A 13,235-nucleotide genomic window follows, 5' to 3' on the forward strand; every position below is an offset into this window, starting at 1 on the left:
GTTACCGTGGGCTCCACGGTCGCAGTCGAGGGCACCGGCGAAACAGGCGTCTCGGTAGTCGGCACTGGAGGCGTCTGCGTTGGCGTCACCGTGCTTGGCGCTGGAGTCGTCGGAATCGTTGGCACAGGCGTGGGCACTGGCGTCGCCGTGGTCGGAATCGGCGCGTCGGTTGTAGGGCGAGGTGTTCCTGTCGTCGGTGCTGGTGTTTGCGTCGTCGGTGCTGGTGTCTCTGTCGCAGGCGACGGCGTGTCGGTGCAAGGCACTACAGTGGGAACGATTGTTGGTAGCGGCGTCGCCGTTGTAGGCGCGGGCGTCGGGGAAGGTGTTGCCGTGCACGGGCTGATCGGGATTGGAGTCTCGGTCGACGTGGGCCGTGTCGGGGCAGCGCACCGGTGCTCACGAAAGGCGCCGTCCGACTCGATAGTCCACTGCACCCAGCTGCCATCACCGATACTGGTAGCGTGCACCATCGCGGTGTCAGCGTAGGCGCCAGCGACGCAGTTGTTGCAGCGCGCGAGGAACTTGCCCGTGTCGGCTTGCAGCGCCACCTTGCCGTCGCCCGCCTCCTTGCACGTCCACTGGGCCCACGGCGCCGTCGTCCAGTCGTCCACGTGCACAAACGCTTCGTCCGGGTACGCGGCCCCCGGCGCGCAGTTGTTGCATCGAGACAAGTACTTGCCCGAGTCGGCGCGCAGAGCGATCTTGCCGTTGCCCGTGTTGACGACAGTCCACTGCGCCCACGGCGACGAGGCGGGCGTCTTGACGTGCACGAAGGCCGAGTCCTTGTAGGCGCCGCCCGCGACGCAGTTGTTGCAGCGACCAATGTAGTTGCCGGTATCCGATCGGAGCGAGATGACGTCGCCGTCCTTGAAACAGCACTGATCGGCGGCAACGACAGCCGCAGCCGAGAACGCAGCAAAGCGCAGCATTCGTCGTCGAGAGCGAATTGAAAAGTGAGACTCGTCGCCATTCGGATCAAAGTACCACCGGCGGCGGCGCGAGCACTGCATGTGCAGTGGCAGAAACCATCGATTTGCTTTGCTTTTCACGAGCACGGCCAGAGCCAGCGTCGACGCAGCGCGCAAGTAACGCGCATCGTATGCAACGGATTGCCATATGGTGCCAAACGGACGGCCAGAAAGAGGCGGACATGTTCTCCACGAAGCTCCCCGAGATGCGCGCACCCATCGTCATACCCACGCACGGCTGCCAGTACAACTACGAGGTACCACGTAGATACGTACGTGAAGACTCACTTGAACGTACTTGCGGGTGCAAAGTCGGTGGTGGTGACGCGCCACCCACCATATTGGCGTTGGCGAGTCCTAGAGGAATGCCAGTGGTATTGGGCTGCACGTCACGTTACCACGAGCCCATCCGCTCATCCGCTGTGAGTAGTACGTTCGATTGGCTTGGCTTCTCGTCGGCGCCATCTCGCCCACCGCGACGTCACAAATGATCGGTCGGACGGTTACGATTGCGTCATCAGGCGACACCGTTTCGCATCGACATGCCCTCGACGCTCGTGGCCGTAAAGGCGTCGCGCTGGGCACGCATGTATGACGTGGCAGGCGTCATGTACCTCGTGGCTTCGATGGGTCTCAGCGTCGTTGCGCTCTTTCTCTCGTCCGAGTACCTCGCCAATGACCTCTTCTGGCCGACTTTGCCGTCTTCGTCGGCGAGCTTCGCCGCTGTTTTCAATAACAAGCTCGTGCTCGAGGCCGCTGAGCCAATACTGGACGTCACGCAGGCAGTCTTGGCGCCAAGTGTCGTCGGCAGCTTCTCGCCGGTGTACCCGCGACCAACGAGCTTCACCCAGAACACGGCAAGCCACCACGCAGCCCACGGCCACCGACACCCAGCAACAAGCCAAGACCACACGAAGCACGCACAGCAGCAACAAGCGGACCACGAACGCCACCACGACAGCCAGTAAACACAGCACCCCCAAGAGCACGACGAGCGCCTCCAGAGCGACAACGCCGCCGTGTACATGGAGACTGTTTTGCGCAACACCGACGTCAACGCGTTCGCTGCGCTGACCCAAGGGCGATTCGAGGCCTACTTTACACAGCCGATCGCCGACACGGGTCACGACGGAGCAGAGTGGGTCGCCGCCCTCTACGCCCACAAGCGCATGTCTGCGGCCGACGAGGTGGCGCTCTGGGCCGCGCACGGCTGTCGTCGGTTCGTGCTGCAGTACGGCAACCGCGACCGCACGGGACTCCTCGAGACGATTCGCTTGCGCAACGTCTTCAACGTCGAGTACGCGTACCCGATCAAGGCGATCGAGAAGGTGTCGCCGACGCTCTACTGGACGACGAGCAACTTGTACGGCCTCTTGTACGACGACTTGTACGCGCTAAAGCCCAACATGAGCTTCATTCGAAGCACGCCGACCTTTTGGGCCGACGACAACCCGAGTTTGATCGAGACGTACAACAACGGCAGTCCTCTCAGCGCGTTGGCCGCCGCGCTGCACGCGCAGGTCGGTCTCCTCGGGGCCATCGACGCCGTCTGGGTTCCACCACCGGCCGCACTCGTGGCTGCCGTGCGTCAGCTCCAGAGCGCTGTCACTGCAGGCGCGCAAGTCAACCCTGCGCTTCAACGCTTTCTTCTAGCCGGCGACAATGCTATGGTCTTGACGCCGACACCACGGCAATGGCAAGACCCGTCGCTGCGTTTTGCGGGCGGGAACCTGCTCTGCCTCACGGGGGCGCGCCAGACGTACGTGCAGGAGGCCATTGGCTACGACGATGCGTGCAGCACGCAGATGCCGCTGGCAGTGCCGTGGGACCCGCTGCGGAGCCTCTTCGCCGTCGCCTTTACGAACGGCACATGGACCGGCGCCATTTGTGCCCAGTGTCCCAGCGCGCAAGCAATGGCCTGCAACGCAGCCTTGGGACGCACCCACGCCGCAGCACAGACGCTGTCGCTCGGCAACATGACGATATCGTCGCTGCCACCGATTGCGCTGACGCAATACGTGTTTACTTCGGCGAACGCCACTGGCGCGCCGCAGATCCAGCTGCAGCAGATTCTCGACCCGTCCTGGTCCTTCTTCGGCGCCATGATGCTCTACGACTGGGCAACCAACGCGCGCGAGGTGCTCTCGCTCCAAGGAGACGTGCAGAAGATCGTCGCCATCTCCAAGGCGTATACGCCTATACCCCCGACGTTCACGCCACCGTCTGCGATGCTGGGCACATACCTGTGCGTCCTCTCGTCGACAGTGAGTCTCTGGCTCGTTTTACTTGGCGTGATGGTCCTAATCCTGCGTCGTCGACGCCACCGCGCCCGCGACCTCTTCTTCTTCAACCGCATCACGAGCGCTGTATGGGTGACGCGCGTTGCAGTCATTATTCGAGGCGCGACGGCAGTGGCAATCTTGGCCACGAGCGAGCTCACAGCGGCGCCCAAGCCGGCACTGAGCTACCTTAGCATCCTGTCGCGGTCCCCGCTTGCTTCATGTCTCCTCGCGAATGAGGCCAACTGGCTTCTCTACGTTGTGCATGAGCTCATCGCGCCCATCTGTCGCCCTGGCGCGCTCAAGCGGGTGGCGCCACTCGCAACACTTCTCTGTGGCGTCTGTATAGCTCTCTTGGACGTCTTGTCGCCAGTTCAAGTCTCGGCGACGCTATATCGCAGCTGCCACACTGTGAACATGGATCAAATGGTGTACTGCAATAGCGGCTCGGTGGATATCGGGAGCTGGTATCGAGCGCTGTGGATCGCAATCATCGTACTCGTCGCCGGTCTCGGGACGATGGTCGCAGCAGCTCTGCAGCCGCCGCAGCCGGCTAGGAAACTGATCGAGGTCTCGCCGTACCTTTCGTGGGCAGCACTTACCTTCTTGGAGGACACGACCGTGCTAGATGACGCCGTCTTGGCTATGAGTGGGATCTTTCGTACGTCGGAGCAAAGGCTCTTTGATAGCAAGCTCTGGCTCTTTGTACAGAGACCGACGCCCAACTCGCCAACGTCGATGCTGCTCCAAGATGCGCTGCCGCCGGCGCCAGAACCAGTGGACAAGCGCAGCCGACGACTCTTCCATCGCAGCCTTGCGCTCGGAGGCATCGTGTACCTCGCGTTTACTCTCTCTAACAACATTGCCTACTTGGGTGTCCTCGCGACCGGGCTCTCCAACGACTTTGGCTGGTCCGGCTTCAACACGTCAGGCATGCACGTCTACCTCGCCAAGCGCGTCAACTTTGAGCTTCTCCTCGCGTCCAAGACTACTCTCTTGCTCGACAGTCCGTCGCTCGGGGACGTGGGCGCCAACTACAGCGGCACAAACACTAACGTGCTTTGGCCTCCAACGCTGGCGCGGCGCGAGCTCTTCCGGCCCGATGCTGCTTTGGAGGGTGTCATCGCGGGTCTTCGCTCGATGAACCCGTGCAACCTGCCGTGGATGTTTACGCAATACTGCTTTGTCGACTTTGACCGGCGGTGGTCGATGGCTGCGACGGCGGCGCGTCACGTGCGCTGCAGCACAAGATACAAACCGAACGGCGCTGTGTACTTGGAGGCGCCGCTGCGCAATCTTGGCGACTGGGACGCGTGGCACCGCTGCTGGGGAGACTCGTTCGACATCGGCCTTGCTTCGCACCTGCAAGAGTCTGAGGCGGGTCGGCGCTGGCTAGCATCGGTTGCCACCGGCGGCGTCGCAATACCGGATGAAGTGGTCTACTGGCACGCGCACGGTATCGACAGCTTCGTTCTGCAGTGGCAAAACTTCAAACTCACGGGCTTTCAAGACGCGATGGTGCTGGCGACGGCGCTCGGCACTGCGTATTCGCTGCCACTCACGACGTTCACCGGGTCGTTCCGCTTGGACATGCAAACGTCCATGCACTTGTACTGGGCGCCCGCGAACGACTTTTGGGCTATCGCAAGCAACGCGTCCGGCGTTGGCGGAAGCAGTCTCGTTCGCACGTCGGCCAACTTTATGTATGCCAACACGACACCGGACGCCGTCTTGCGCTCCAACGGCTCGCTCGCGTCGCCGCTGCCCGCCGGCCTCGCCCCCGTCGTCACCGCTCTCGGGCCGTTCGGCGCCATTGATACCAACTACGTCCCGTGTCCGGCGTCGCTCATCACGTACCTCGGCACCTTCTCGCATACGCTTTCAATGCTGCTGTTTACAGACCCCCACGCAGCACTGAAGTATTCGCAGCTGCCAATCAAGTCGTTCCTTGGGCCTATGCCGCATCGCCTCTTGCACCAAACCGACGTCAACATTGTCGGCGGCGACCTGCTGTGCGGCGGTGTCGTCGCCGGCGCCCAGCCCTCGCTCGGCCTCTTCATGTCGTTTGGCGTCAACAACCTCTGCAACTGGTGGTACAGCGAGGCGATGTCGCCAACGGCCGCCCAGCTGCTCTTTGCACTGCTCGCGTTTGACGTCAACGCCAACCTCGTCGACGCCGATGACTTTTGCAGCCAAGACGTGTTTGTCGAAGCCACGTGCGCGGGTCTCTACGTGGCGCACATCCACTTTCTCAGTACGTACAACTTGACGACATTCCAGTCGCTCGCGGCAACGACGATCGCCGTCCGCGCGGACGTCCGAGCCATCGGTGTTGGCCTCGTGCAGTTTTTGCAGCCAATCAATGGAACGACGGAGCAGACGCTGTACGAAGCGCACCTCTTGGACGACGACGACCGCAACTGGAGCTTCTATAGCTGGTGTTTTCTCTACGAGTGGGCGATCGGGCTTCGCGAAGTCGTCGCGTTCGAAGGAGATTTTGGCACGCTCCCGCTCCTCTCGAGCGCCATCTACCCCGCCACAGTGACACTCGACCCGTCCCAAGTGCCCACGCAGATTGCATATCTCTTCCATGCGTGCGCCACGTACGTCACGTACGTCTTCATCGTGCTGTCAGGCGTCCTCAGCGTCTACAGCCTCGCGTGTCGCGGCCGTATCGAGGGCTGGAGCCTCTTTGACATCAACCGGCTCGTGGGGCACGTGTGGGTGGGGCGTCCGCTCTTGGTTCTCCGGTCCATCACGGCCATGTGGCTTCTCAACACGACGCCATTGACCCTGACCCTGACGCCTCACGCAGGCACGCGCCTCGCGTCGCCGCCGCTGCCATGGTACACGACGCTCCTCGCGGCCTCGGAGCTCACGTGGCTTGTCTACATCGTCAACGACCTTTTGAGCTGCTTCTTGCACCAGCGCACGCCCCACTACGCGACGCACAGCTCGTTCTTGACGTACGTCTGCGCCGTCGTCTTTACGTTAGCGTGGCCGCAAGGCTACGTCGCGACGCTCCGCCGGACGTGCGTCTACGTCGATATGGACGCGGCGCTCTCGTGCTCGAGCGCAACCATCGATATTGGCAACGTCGTGCGCATCGCTGCAGACGGCGCGTTGGTGCTCTGTTGCGTCGGCCTCGCCGGACGGTACGAGTGCTGGGCGCACCGGCACCGGCACAAGATCGTGCTGCCGACTGCGCTCTTGAGCTCGGTAGGCTACTACATGCTATACCTCGAGCACTGGTGCGTCAACGGCGGCGTATACGTCGACCAAGCGTCGGCCGCCATGGCGGGCCTCCTCACGGTCTACTGGCAAGAGTCGCTCTACATCTTTGACATCAAGCTGTGGCGGCTTCATCGCAAGCCGAGCTACCGCGGCGAGCTCGACCTCCTCACACAGCGACGCTTCCACTACGCGATTCCGCTGGACGACCTCGCGGTCATGGCGCCGTAGGTGGACAGGCGTAATAGCTAACGATTGTATTAGCACTATTTCAACAACTCTATCGTCGCGAGACTGGTCGATTCGGGCTTGACGTCCGGAGCGATCTCGGCTTTGAGATTTGGAATCATCTCGGCTTCCGGAGACATGTCATTCGTCTGGATGCCGTCGACGAGCGCCTGCATCCACAGCCCGTCGTCGTCGTCATGCGGCGCCAACACTGGTAGCTCCATCTTCTGGCTACCCAAGAGCCGCGCTCGGATCTTGTCTTGCGAGAGCCCTTGGCGTTGCCGCGGTGTGCGGAGCTGCGGGTCGACGTCACCGTGGTACCTCGCAATGTGCCGCTTGAGCACGTGCTTGTACGTGAAGACTTCGAGGCAAACGTCGCAGGCGAACCGCCGCGCGCGCTCGTGCACGGTGCGCGTGTGCGAGTTGAGGTTCGTCTTGGAGAGGTACGTCTTGCCGCAGTCGGGACACGGGAACCGCGTCGGTGCGCCCTCGTGCAACCGCTCGTGTTCGCGCAGCGTCTTGCGCGAGCTCAGCGTCGCGTGACACACCAAGCACGTGAAATGGACGTCGACGTCGGAAAGGCCGATCGTGAGCGTCGCGCCGCTGTGGCTCGAGAGCGTGTGCTTGGTCAGGAGGCACTTCTTCGTAAACGCCGCCGTACATCCCGGCTCAGGGCACGGGAACGGTATAACGCCTGTGTGGACAAAGGCGTGGGCTTGAAGTCCCGACTTCTTCTTGAACGCCGCTTGGCACACAGTGCAGACGTACGGCCGCGCCGCGTTGTCGTGCGCTGCGGCTACATGCCTCGTGAGCCCATGCTTGTAGACGAACGCGGCGCCGCATCGGTCGCAGACGTGGGCCCGCTTCGTGTCTATGGATAAAGTCGCCTCCGAGCCATCGTACGGTCGTGGCGCGTACCTTCGTGCACGGCCTTGACGTGCCGGACCAAGTGGTCTTTCCTATTGCATGCGTGGGCGGCGAGGCGTACGCGGCGACGTACCGTTGGTAGGCTTTGCCGCAGGCGTCGTGCGGGCAGACAAAGTTGCGCTCGCCGGTGTGGCTCAGCTGGTGCTGGAGCAAGTGGGCGTTCTTGGTGAAGCTCGCGCCGCAGTCGTCGCAGACGTGGACGCGCAGCTGGTCGTCGGGCCCGTCGTCCGACACCAAGTCCCAACCCGAGTCCATCGCGCGATCCAACCAGTGCCACGACTGCGGACCAATCCTACGCCGCCATCGTATATATATTTTATTCAGCATACAAAAAACAAGCTATTTAATACAAAATCTCGATTTGTGCGGCAGAAGCGCGCGAACTTCGCGCTCGTCAGACGAATTCGACTAGCTAAGGTTTAGTCGATTCATAGCGACTAAAGCGGGAGGGATCTGCTCGTCGTGCAGTTCGCTTATTTGTGCACGCTACACACGAGCTGCGGCTTCTATTTGTCTGGATGCATAGCGACGCGGTCGTGGCGATGCAACTTGGAACACTTCGAATACTCCTACATCGTCGTACTGCACGAGGCTTAGTTAGTCGACGAAGTACACATGGAGTTGATCATTGCGCTGTCGCAGTGGCGATCTGCCAGCCGCGCCGTCTCGATGATACACGGCGCCACTCTACGAAGACTGGCTTCTCCGCGCTGCAGGAAACGACTTCAAGTCCACACGCATCTCGCCCTCGCAAGAAGCACCGTGAACGTCATCTCGCTCGCGCAGGTACAGCACCCAGTAGGTCGTCCTATATCTACTAGCCGCTTGTACTATACTAGTACGAGACTCACCGTGAAGGAACAAAAGCGGAGAACCCATCGTGCGAGACACACGATAGCTGTCGCGTCTCCTACACGTTGGTTGCTACTCACACAGAGCCCAGCTACGCTCTTGAGCTGCTGCGCCGCCTCGAGCGAACGCCAGTCGAACGTTATTAGTTAGTCGCCACGGCCCGCGCGTTCGGCGGCAAATAATCTGTGGTGGCCTGGCGTGCGCGCCGCAACATTACGAATAATTAGTCGACCGCAAATGAGAACGCGGCCTCGCAGCGATGTACACTTTGCAAGTCACGTGTCCCATCCTGAACACAATCCGGCCCTCTACCACGCGACCGACTAAACGACTAACTCTGAATCAGCTTGAATGGCAGCAATTCTAGGCCACGCGCGGTCGCACGCCAGCGTCTCTCGACTTGGCAATGCAGCTGCGTACACGGTACATATTTACGTGGCGGACAAGGTGCACGCAGCGCCAGTACAGTGTACGAGTAGCTGGCGTCGACTGAGGAGCTGAGGAAACGAAGTTGCGCGCAGCTGGTTGCAGGCTGGTCCGGATCCGGATAGAGTGCATACAAATCTAGAAACGAAAAAAGGTCCAGTGTGGTGGGCCGAGCTGCCACTTGCGAGCAAGCCGCCGACCAGCCGCCCATCGCCTTCGGTATCATGGGCAACTCGTGCGCGCGCATCAACCTCGAGCATGTCAACACCGACTCCATGTCCTCCGTGCAGCAGCGCCAGGTACGCTCGTCAAAGCTGTGCCAAGCTCACCAACTGCAGCAGCGCCACTGGACCGACTCGACGCAGCCGTCGTCCGCGAGCCACGCCGAAGAGATGGCGCGCCGGCCAAAGTCGTCGTCGACAGGCAGCGCTGGGCGCAAGTCGTCCAAGTTCTCGTTCAACTACAAGCGCAAGGACTCGGAGTTCCCGATCGTGCAGGAGGCGGGCACGCTCGAGATTGGCAACTCGCGCTCGGGCTTCAAGTACACGAGCATGCCCATAAAGAAGCGCAACGGCGAGTTCTACCGGTCCGACACCAACGATGAAATGGTACGTTGAACGGCCAACGCCTTATCACGTCGGTGGCTAATTTTGGCCATTTGCAGATGAGCATCGACATCGACTTGATCCTCGGGACGCCGCCCGACTCGCCCGGCGTCATCCACGCCCGGTGGGGCGAGCCGGTTGAGGACCCGGACGAGGAAGAAACGTGCATGGACTTCAAGGGCAACCCGTTCCGCGTTGGTTTCTGCATCAACTGCCAAAAGCAGCACGAGATTGACGCGTCGGGCGAGGTCAAGACCGTGCTCGAGTACAAGCGCATCTCGCACTTCAACGCGTGGCAGCTACAACTACCGGCGAACCCCAACATCTCGGTCCACCCGGACGCGGTCGTGGGCGTCGGCCGCGCCAACACGAGCCACAGCCGGCGGAACTTGACGTTCTCGAACCTCAGCGACAGCAGCCGCGAGTCGGACGTGGATCTGACCGAGATCCTCCGCCAGCGCCGCGATATCCTGCTCAAGCTGCAAGGCCTCAAGTACGCGCCGTCCCAAGTGCCCTCGACGGCCGTGTACAGCAGCACGGGCAGCAGCGCGTCGTCGCGCTCGGCCCAGCGAGACCCATCGAACGAAGATTGGTTATAGACTGCGCACGTTCTAACTCGTTTATTTATGACAACTACATACTTGTTACGACTCGACGGTGCCGATGACTGCGAGGCCGCACTTGCCGCTCGGACTCTCAATGTCGAGGACGCCAGAGATAGCGCCCGGACGGTCAAACGTGGCAACCACAAGCAGCGTCGCGCTGAGTCCGGGTGCGATCTTGGCCTTCTCTCGGTCGTACTCGACCTATCCACGTTGCAGGCGCAGTGCATCGAGCGACGTTAGTACCGTGACCGACGAACACTCGGCGCCGCCTGCCTTGAGGGCGATGGACCGGACCCGAAACCGCTCTTGCTTGGTGCCAAAGTTGCGGATCTAAGAACCGCCTTCTGTGCCTCATGTAGCGGTAGCCAACTATACCTTGATGGGGAAGTGATATGTCTGGCCCCGGCGAACGCGGTCAAAGTTGATGATGCTCGGCTCGACCTCCATGAGCGACAAATGCTTGAGCGCAATCGGCGGGCAGTGCTGCTCGGGTTTCGTCGGCGACTTTTTGGGGGACCGCAGCGGTGACTGGGACGGGGACGGCGGCGACGACGTGGCAAAGAAGCCATAGCGGCCTTCCGACGACATTGGCCGGTGACCGCCGCTACCCGGACTCCCGCCAACGTCCGGAGAAGTATTTGGTCGCGCGAGCATACTCAGCGCGTAGGCAGCGTTGCGCGCGTGGGCTGTAGACGGCGGCAGCGGCGTCGACCGTGGCGAGTAGTGGTGCAGGCGCACGAGGCTCGCAAACGCAGTGTCCTTGGAGAGGTCGATGTGGGATCCCACTTGGGCGTGGGCCTTGAAGGACGAGGCTTCGGGCGGCCGCTTGGCGATGGACGGCAGCAGGCGCGGCGGCGCAGCGTGCGGCGTTGCCACTCCCACGAGGGACCGCAGCCCGTGCTCGGTGAGAACCCACACGTTAGGCCCAGTTTGCTTCCTACAAGTGACGTGAGAGGACGCGCGCACCATCGTCATCGTTGACCAAATGGGCTCGGCGGGCGGGTGGGGCGGCGACGGCGGGCGCTTGGCGTACGGGCTCGTGGGGGGGCAGTTGAGCGCAAACTGCGGCGGCTTGCGGTTGAGCGTTCCGTGCGCTTTCGAGTACGCTTGCTTGAAATCGTGGATGTTTTGGGCGTTGTGCCGCAGCACAAAGTCCTCGCTGCGGGGCTTGGGCAGCGACCGGCAACTGTACTCTTTTCGCGGCGAGTATGGGCCATAGTCCTGGAGCACCTCGAGCATGAGCTGACTCTTCTCGTCCAGGACGCGCCGTGTTGGCTGCCGCGTCGGCGACGAGGGCGATCGCAGCAAAGTGCGCTCGGTTTGCTGTCGGCGCGCCGAGTCGAGCACGGCGCGTGAGGACCGCGGCGACGGGAAGCCCGCCCGCACCTCGGCCGCTCTCTCCTCGACCCGCGCGTCCACCGCCGGCGTCTGCACCATCGGTCGAGCTAAAAATACACGAGTGATAACCACTGGCGCCTGTTTGGCGATCTTATTGCAGACTTAGTCCAAGCCTACGTTGTCGCGAGAGTGACGGACAACTGTTGCCACGCTGCCTTACGCGACCACAAACGAATTCATAGAGGCAGAAGTTTCTGTGGCCAGCTCCTTGTATTCGCTGCTCGTGACCCGTGACCCTTGCCCTGGGTTGGAAAACGTCGCTGGGTCGAGGACCTGAGATGCTCATGCGACATAATGACCCAGTGGCCATGTACAATGCTGCGTCACGGGCATATGAATGGTGGGACGTCGTCGTGACGGCAATGGCAGCTACACGGCGCGATTACACGTTGGGTGCTGCCTGGCGTAACTCTACGAAGCGCGTCTGCTGAGAATTCGTCCTCCTCAACGTCAAGGACAGGCAGGCGAGGGTCGGGCGCGTCGACGATCCGACGCAACTGCGCTAGATACTGCGCGCATCGACGCGGCGCCTGCGTCACACCACCTGGCCTCTACACGAGCTGCTCGGTTCTTTGGCCAAGAGCAAATTCAAGCAAGGTCAAGCCGTTCGCACCAATGGCCCCAGTCCAATCACGAGGGGGGCCACCCGAAAAAGCGTCGCGACAAGCTGCGGCAGCAGAAAATGTCGGCGGAGCTTCCATAGACGATCCACCGACTGGAGGTCTTCCTACAGTACACGACGTACTGTGCCGATCCCTAACGCGTCGTCGCGGACGCCGTTCTTCGAAGTCGAACAGACCGCGCTACCTCGCGGCTTGACCTTCCGCGACCTTGCCATCGGACCAGCTACTCCAGCTGGGCCATTCGACCGAGCCCGAGCTATGCCAAACTTTCACGCGCGGCGACCTATCACTGGTGGCGGCGCCAATGAACGCCCCATTGCTTGGCTGTGTCGGTGGCCGGCGCCACGAGGGTCCTTTCAAATCATTTTTACCTAGGGGGCCTACGACAAAAACGCCACCGAATGTGATATTCGGGCGAGCGTGACGCGCTCGCATCAAGCGGGCGGCGTGAGTAGCGCTGACACGCCGGTGGCTCATCGGCCATGTGTCGCACGGCCACGCCGCTGCCCTCAGTTTTCAGTTTGCAATTCGCCATGCCCTGTCTTCAACCCCGCCTCAAGCGCCGCTTCGTCGAGACGCCCTTCTCGTTCGACGACGACGCCGGCCTCCACTCGCTCCTCGCCGCGTGCTGCCTCAGCGCGCAGCGCGCCGACATTGTCGCGACCGAGCGCGCGGTCGTCGAGAAGCAGCTCGTGGCCTTCCTCGCCGGGTGCAAGCCGCACGCGCCGGCTATCGTGCGCCAGAAACTGCCCGTCCTCGCCCGGAAGCTCGAGTCGATCCTCTTCCAAGCCGCAGCGACGCGCGAAGAGTACCTCGACAGCTCGACGCTCATGCACCGACTGAGCGCCATTCGGCAGGTCCGTCAGACCAAGCGCCGGCGCGTCCTCGCGTGTTAGACGCATCGCCCGCCGTAGCACTGGAACTACGGCGCGGACTGCGAGTAGTGTATTTATGAGCCTTGTTCTCGACGAGCTCTACAGCCATGTAAACCTGTACAATGGAAGACCACGATTCAAAGAGGTTAATAATCTGAGGTTGACGCGACCTGCGCGTCGCAGCTGAGCGCCTCGCAGCGTCAGCGCGACGCTACCAC

General features: G+C 61.8%; 7 protein-coding genes across 7 annotated transcripts; 4 read left to right on the forward strand and 3 right to left on the reverse strand.

Moving 5' to 3' along the window:
* Position 1: 1 nt before the first annotated feature.
* SDRG_01103 (hypothetical protein) lies at positions 2–929 on the reverse strand (the record flags this gene model as incomplete). Its single annotated transcript, XM_008606616.1, has 2 exons — positions 2–64; positions 126–929. 2 exons carry the CDS (start codon positions 927–929, stop codon positions 2–4), a joined length of 867 nt encoding a protein of 288 aa, XP_008604838.1.
* A 221-nt stretch (positions 930–1,150) lies between these two features.
* SDRG_01104 (hypothetical protein) lies at positions 1,151–1,936 on the forward strand (the record flags this gene model as incomplete). Its single annotated transcript, XM_008606617.1, has 2 exons — positions 1,151–1,225; positions 1,490–1,936. 2 exons carry the CDS (start codon positions 1,151–1,153, stop codon positions 1,934–1,936), a joined length of 522 nt encoding a protein of 173 aa, XP_008604839.1.
* Positions 1,937–1,993: 57 nt separating this feature from the next.
* SDRG_01105 (hypothetical protein) lies at positions 1,994–6,739 on the forward strand (the record flags this gene model as incomplete). The annotated part of the gene is made up of 1 exon (XM_008606618.1): positions 1,994–6,739. The coding sequence occupies one exon, from the start codon at positions 1,994–1,996 to the stop codon at positions 6,707–6,709; it is 4,716 nt and encodes a 1,571-aa protein (XP_008604840.1). The 3' UTR covers positions 6,710–6,739.
* Positions 6,740–6,744: 5 nt separating this feature from the next.
* Positions 6,745–7,888, reverse strand: SDRG_01106 (hypothetical protein; the record flags this gene model as incomplete). Its single annotated transcript, XM_008606619.1, has 3 exons — positions 6,745–7,577; positions 7,625–7,665; positions 7,707–7,888. 3 exons carry the CDS (start codon positions 7,886–7,888, stop codon positions 6,745–6,747), a joined length of 1,056 nt encoding a protein of 351 aa, XP_008604841.1.
* A 1,135-nt stretch (positions 7,889–9,023) lies between these two features.
* On the forward strand, positions 9,024–10,166 carry SDRG_01107 (hypothetical protein). The gene is made up of 3 exons (XM_008606620.1): positions 9,024–9,210; positions 9,253–9,519; positions 9,576–10,166. The coding sequence occupies exons 1-3, from the start codon at positions 9,136–9,138 to the stop codon at positions 10,113–10,115; spliced, it is 882 nt and encodes a 293-aa protein (XP_008604842.1). The 5' UTR covers positions 9,024–9,135; the 3' UTR covers positions 10,116–10,166.
* On the reverse strand, positions 10,161–11,558 carry SDRG_01108 (hypothetical protein; the record flags this gene model as incomplete). Its single annotated transcript, XM_008606621.1, has 4 exons — positions 10,161–10,322; positions 10,365–10,451; positions 10,497–11,058; positions 11,104–11,558. 4 exons carry the CDS (start codon positions 11,556–11,558, stop codon positions 10,161–10,163), a joined length of 1,266 nt encoding a protein of 421 aa, XP_008604843.1.
* Positions 11,559–12,539: 981 nt separating this feature from the next.
* Positions 12,540–13,185, forward strand: SDRG_01109 (hypothetical protein). The gene has a single exon (XM_008606622.1). It carries the CDS (start codon positions 12,625–12,627, stop codon positions 13,036–13,038), a length of 414 nt encoding a protein of 137 aa, XP_008604844.1. The 5' UTR covers positions 12,540–12,624; the 3' UTR covers positions 13,039–13,185.
* The last annotated feature ends 50 nt before the right edge of the window (positions 13,186–13,235 follow it).

This window comes from Saprolegnia diclina (genome assembly GCF_000281045.1).
Source record: "Saprolegnia diclina VS20 unplaced genomic scaffold supercont1.3, whole genome shotgun sequence".
Classification (NCBI taxonomy): domain Eukaryota; phylum Oomycota; class Saprolegniomycetes; order Saprolegniales; family Saprolegniaceae; genus Saprolegnia; species Saprolegnia diclina.

Bases quoted from the DNA above. Each gene is read 5' to 3' on its own strand.
- SDRG_01107 (XM_008606620.1), top strand. From the start codon at position 9,136: ATGGGCAACTCGTGCGCGCGCATCAACCTCGAGCATGTCAACACCGAC. The intron at 9,211-9,252 runs GTACGCTCGTCA...CAACTGCAGCAG, and splicing joins CCTCCGTGCAGCAGCGCCAG to CGCCACTGGACCGACTCGAC. The intron at 9,520-9,575 runs GTACGTTGAACG...GGCCATTTGCAG, and splicing joins CCGACACCAACGATGAAATG to ATGAGCATCGACATCGACTT.
- SDRG_01109 (XM_008606622.1), top strand. From the start codon at position 12,625: ATGTGTCGCACGGCCACGCCGCTGCCCTCAGTTTTCAGTTTGCAATTC.